Source organism: Musca domestica, unplaced genomic scaffold (assembly GCF_030504385.1).
Source record: "Musca domestica strain aabys unplaced genomic scaffold, Musca_domestica.polishedcontigs.V.1.1 12, whole genome shotgun sequence".
Lineage (NCBI taxonomy): Eukaryota > Metazoa > Arthropoda > Insecta > Diptera > Muscidae > Musca > Musca domestica.
In genome coordinates, this window is record NW_026712155.1 from 8543578 (window position 1) to 8549577 (window position 6000).

A 6000-nucleotide genomic window follows, 5' to 3' on the forward strand; every position below is an offset into this window, starting at 1 on the left:
GAAAAAAAAAAAAAATAAATAAATAAAAAATGGAATTAAAAAACATTAAATTGTGTCCAACAGAAGCAGCAGGGGCAGCAACAGCAGCTAGACATGATTTATTAATTTAACAATACCAACTACAGGTAGCCCAACACAATAACGGATTTTCAAAACTACAACAACAGCCATATGTGCCAAAAGCCAAGTTAATTAAATTCCCATTAATAACATTTTAATGACATTTATCAACATTTCTACAATGATTGTTTAAACAAAAGATAATCGCCAATTAACGAATTTTAGTTTTTTTATTTGTGGTTGGCTATTTGAAATGTGTTAATATTTTTATGTTTAAGTGCTGGCCGAATGAGTGGTCAGTCTATCTTTGTCTCATTGGCAGACGGATGGATGGCTGGCCAACCATAAATGAGCAAAGAGAAATAAAACCCATTTGTCAATTTGTTGGGTCATTGCGGTAAGCCAACATGGATTTCAGATTCAAATACAGTGGAACATGTTTGGTTTTTATTAATTTATTTTTAATATGAACAGTTACTTAGTCCATAGGACCATGGAAAGTTCCAAAAACTGACTACTCTAATATGAAAATAATAATTTTAAAATGGCCAGAAGAAAACCAGTGGGTTAGGAATGAATTACCAAAAGGTTGACCTCCATAAGCCATTTTTAAAATCAATAATTCCTGAAGTAATTCAAAGCTTTTTTTATAAATTTTCATAAATAAATTGTAAATTATATTTTTTAAACTAACTTAAACTACTGGAGGTATCTTTGTATGTGGCCAAGTCTATAGAAAAGGCTTTAGAGAAGTTTGGCCTATAAACCACGACACTCGACGACACGACACTTGATCGACAAGCCAAATCCACTTGGAATTTTCAACTTTTCAATTTCGGGGTTTGACCGATATACCGTGTTCTATCAATTTCATAAAATTGGAATTTTCTACAACTCAGACTGACCAATGGGCAGGAAAACTATAAGAAAATTTGTAGTGAATTTAAAAAAATATAAAAATTTCGAAAACAAAAAAAGTAATTATATACCAACATTTATTATGTCTTTTTCATGATATATATTAAATATACAAATTTCTTTTCCACGGAGACCCACAATGAAATTTGATCTGAAATATTTCTTCCTTTGACACTTACCACCAAAAAATGAAGTATTGAGTGAAATTTTAGGCTTAGAATGGAAACGTGTTAATTTACCAAGAAAAGCCATAAACACATAACTTTCTCTTGTAATATCTAAATTTGAAAAGTTATTTTCTATAAAACTATTAAACCTAGATATATGTTTTGTTCTGAAATTTTTAGTAAAATTTTGTGTAGAATATTTCTTTCCTTGACACATTTCCCAAAAAATTAAGTGTTAAGGGAGATTTTGAATAAGAATGGAAAAGTGTTACATTAGCAATAAAAAACGTAAAGTCATAAATTTCTTTTTTAATATCTAAATTTGCAAATAATTTTTTTTCAAAAACTATTAAAGTTTGATGTATGACTTATTTTGAGAAATTTTTTGAAATTTTGTGTAGAATATTTCTTTCTTTAATACTTTCCCCGAAAAATGAAGTATGAAGGGAGTTATTGACTCAGAAAAAAAAACTTGTTATATTAGCAGTAAAAAACGTAAAGTCATAATTTTTCACTTTTAATTTGTGAACTTGTATGGAAATTTTCATAAAAACTATTAGACCTAGATGTATGATTTATTTTGAGATATGTAGTGAAATTTTGTGTAGAATATTTCTTTCTTTAATACTTTCCCAAAAAAATGAAGTATTAAGAGAGATATTGACTCAGCAAAGAAACGTCTTATATTAGTAGAAAAAAGGAAACTCATATTTTTTCACTTTTAATGTATGAAATTTTATGGAAATTTTCATAAAAACTATTAATTCGTGATATATAGTTTGTTCTGAGATTTATAGTGAAATTTTGTGTAGAATAGTTCTTCCTTTGACACTTACCCCAAAAAATGAAGTATTATGGGAGATATTGACTTAGAAAAGAAACGTGTTATATTAGCAGTAAAAAAAGGTAAATTCAAAAATTTCACTTTTAATATCTAAATTTGTAAAGAAATTTTCTTAAAAACTATCCAACTTAGAAATATAATTTATTCCGAAGTTTCTAGTGAAATTTTGTGTAGAATATTTCTTTTTTTGACACTTTCTGTCTACAATAAAATTTGATAGTACTTCCAAGTCAGAAAAGGGCGAGGAAAAATTTAAGAAAAAAAAATTATGAAAAAAATTTTCGTTTTTTTACAAAATTGCTGCTAATATTTTCTTGATGTGTAATGGTAATAGAGATTTCCGCTCCTTGGTGACTTATAGTGAAATTTGATGCAGAACATTTTTGCCATTAAGGTCATCCCTCTAAAATGTTGTTAAGTAGGAGAATTCGGCATATACTCAAGTATGCCTTTAAAATGCGTTTTTAATACATATAAATACCTGGATTTTAGTTAGATTTCGAATGTAATTTTCTTAAAACGTAGTATACCAAGATATTAAGTTTAATTGGAGACTTATAGTGAAATCTTGCGAAGAATATTTCTTATTTTGAAGCTTTCTTCCTACAACAAAATATTATAGTACTTTCATGCCTCAAGTCGAAAAAAGCCAAGGAAAATTAATAAAAAATTAGCAAAATTTTTTCAGTTTTTTGACCAAATTGTTGCAAATATTTTCTGGATATATAATGGATATATAGATTTCCTCTCCTTGGCGACTTATGGTAAAATTTGATGCTGAATATTTTTTTCTTTGGCATCATCATTCTGAAACGATGCTTTGTTGGAAAATTTTCCATAAACTCTCATAAGGTATGACTTTAAGCCTAAAATGTGTTTTTAATATTTTTGAATTTCAGGCGTTTAGACTTTTGCTCTATTTTAGAGCCTATAGTAGAATTTTAGGTCCACTAATTTTGTAGAATATTTTGACTTGCTACAATACCGTTGTTATGAGTTTTGAACTATATTTTGAGAAGAGGACCAGCAAGACCTCTTTGGTGGCACGCGTAAGGGTTAAATTTTTCTACCAAAATAATCCTGGTATTGTATTTAGTAAAATTGCCGCAGACACTATGTACCTGAAATGCAACTATTCCATGGAATCTTAATCGAAAATTTCTAAAAGTGTGGAAGAATGGAAATTTGCCCCTTCTAATTGGAATACATTGCGGTGTGAACTTTCAAAACTCCAATACACGTGTCTTCTACTTTTAGCTCTACTTCTTTCCTTAATTTTTTGTGTGGTAATCTAAAATTGAAAAGTATGTGACGGTCCCAACACAATCTTTTTATTCGTGTTTGACTGTAAGACCCAACAATTAAAATGTGGTCATTTTTAAATACTCGATGCTTACCAATCCTATGAGATAATTGTTTTGAATATAGATATAATAGAATAGATATATTCTTAGCTCATGATGAATATTTATCCCAAGGTTGCGGTACTGACACCACCATTTTTATGCTGATTAATGGCAGTCTAATTTTACAAAACATTTAAAGTACGTCAATGAATGAATGGTAATATTGGTCTGGGTTTTTTGTTTTTTTGGTTGCGTTATTCGTAACGTCAAGCGATGAGGTCTGCTCGATTACTTTTTCTGTAAAAAATAACTTCGTATCTTTTACTTGGAGATTTTTTCTATCTCTCTTTCCCTCTCTCTCTCTTTCACGGTGATATGAAAAAAAAAAAACTGTAACCAAATTCAGACTGCAGTTATTTCTAAGCCAATCGTCTGACAGCTTTTAAAATTATTCCAGTGACAGCTCATTATATTGTTTACAATCATACAAAAGCATTTTGGTGAGAATTTCCAGAAAAAAAGTTATTCGTGATGGAATTCAAGCGTGATAGTGTGATTTATTTTTATTTGGCTGGAAAACCACAAGTGGCTATCGTTAAAGCACTCCAGCATTTAAGTGTGAATAAATCTTTTGTGTCTCGTACCATCGTTCTCGTTACCGTGATACTGGTACTGGTAGCGTAGCCTGACGTCAAGGAAGTGGACGGAAGAAAACAGCAACATCAGCAGAAACGGTTCGAAAAATAAAGAAGCGACTTGATCGAAACCCGCGTCGAAGTGGCCGAAAAACGGCTCGTGAGCTGAACATATCACAATATTCCATTCGCAAATATTGAAAAATGAGCTCGGGGTAAAGCCATTGAAATTCTAAAAAGTGCAAGATCTTACACCGCAACAGAACAAAATAGACTTAAAAGCGATAAAGTGTTGCTTCGCTTGGCCGAAAATAGTGAACTGCCGAATTTGGTTTTCTCCGATGAGAAAACATTCGTTGCCCAGCAGTTTGTGAACAAACAAAATTATGGTATTAACTTGCCAAAGAGGTCAGCTGAAAATGTACACCTTCGGTTGGCCACCAGAACTCAAGCGCCGGCCATGGTGATGGTGTGTGTCGCTATAACAGCCGATGGCCGCTCTCTGCTCGTATTAAACGATTGTGGCATCAGAATAGATGCGGAATATTATCGTGAAAATATTTTGGAGGGTGTATCACAGCCTTGGGTACGCAAACATTTTGACCATAGCACTCAGCTGGCACCAACCAGGAATGGTAAAAAAATGAGGTTCCTTGCTTTATTTCCAGCGCACAATGGCCACCAAAATCTCCGGATACCAATCCGTTGGACAATTATGTATGGAGTATTTTAGAAAGCAAGGTTGACACAAAAACAAAACTACCAAAGTGTAGTTCACCTCAAGCAAGCGCTTCACCGGGAATGGGCCCAAAATACCGCAGAGCAACAATCGGGTAGCGTGTGACGGTTTCATTGGCCGTTTGAAGGCCATAATTCGTGCCAAAAGTGACCAATTCGAACAAATCTAAACTTATTCCAGAATTTGATGCTATTTTCGACATTTTTGCTTTCATTCAATAAAATTAAAAAAAATATATTATGGAGTTTGACTTTGTTGCAGTTTTTTTATTTCACCCGTACTTTGGCTATTGTACATACGCAGTAATATCCTAGTTCAATTTAAAGATTTACTGAAATGAACTGTATCACTATATCTGGAGAGAAGATGTAATATATCGATTATTTCTTCTCGTACTTTCTCCTCTAAATATTGTCACATGGAATCACAAATTTTCATTAAACTTCCAGCATTAGGTCATGGGCAGGGACATATGCAGAAATGAAGAGGTAGAAAGAATTCATTGGTAAAAAAAATGTGTATTTCCCATGAAAAAGTCAGAATTGTAACCATTTCGCAGGGGACGGGGCCACAGTGTACTCCACCTGTACTTTCCTGATCAGTAGTGAATGTGATCCGGTCCGGTCCACGCCTTCTGGTTCCTTGCCAGAAAAGTTCAATATTTTGAAAAGTAATAACCCACGACATAAATGAATTTGGGCTCACACATCTAAATAGCCCCAAAAAATAGGATATATGTGTACCCTATATACCCTTATGAGTCTGAAGGTATAAAAACTGTTTAAAATTTAAACCAATTTCCCCAAAAATAGGATAGTTCATAATTATTCATGATTGGAGAAATGATGTTTCGAGAAAAGAATGCTTTCTGTGGGACTTGAATTTCGCTCTAGATTTTTAAGCATCGAATGACGTTTAAATATAAAAATATTCAAGATATTAAAATTTTGAAAAAATGAATACTCACTTTTGGCCAGCTAACATACATAATACTGGAATAATGTATGTATTCTAAATTGGAGCTCCTTTATCTTAGAGATTCTTAATTTTCCTCGATATTGGATTTTCCATAGGGAACAGATGCTTGATTCGTCAAAAAATATTTGTTTTTTTATTACTCTGTTATTATATTGGAATATTGTGTAATAATATATTCATTTATGTTAAGCACATTGTATTTATCTCGGTTTATTTTCAAATTAAAAAAATGAGTATTTCTTGTAAAATTCCAATAATTACAAATTATGTCAGGTTGTTGAGATTTTTTACTATATTTTTCATATCATTTTTT

The 6000-nt window shown here is 31.7% G+C and overlaps 1 protein-coding gene across 1 annotated transcript in view; it reads right to left on the reverse strand.

Moving 5' to 3' along the window:
- LOC101893284 (GATA-binding factor A) overlaps positions 1–5798 on the reverse strand; it is a 77888-nt gene extending 72090 nt beyond the window's left edge. Inside the window, exon 1 of the mRNA XM_059118174.1 lies at positions 5677–5798. Coding sequence (XP_058974157.1) covers positions 5677–5697 — 21 coding nt within the window. The 5' untranslated portion in view covers positions 5698–5798. The remainder of the gene's footprint in view (positions 1–5676) is intronic.
- Between the last annotated feature and the right edge of the window lie 202 nt (positions 5799–6000).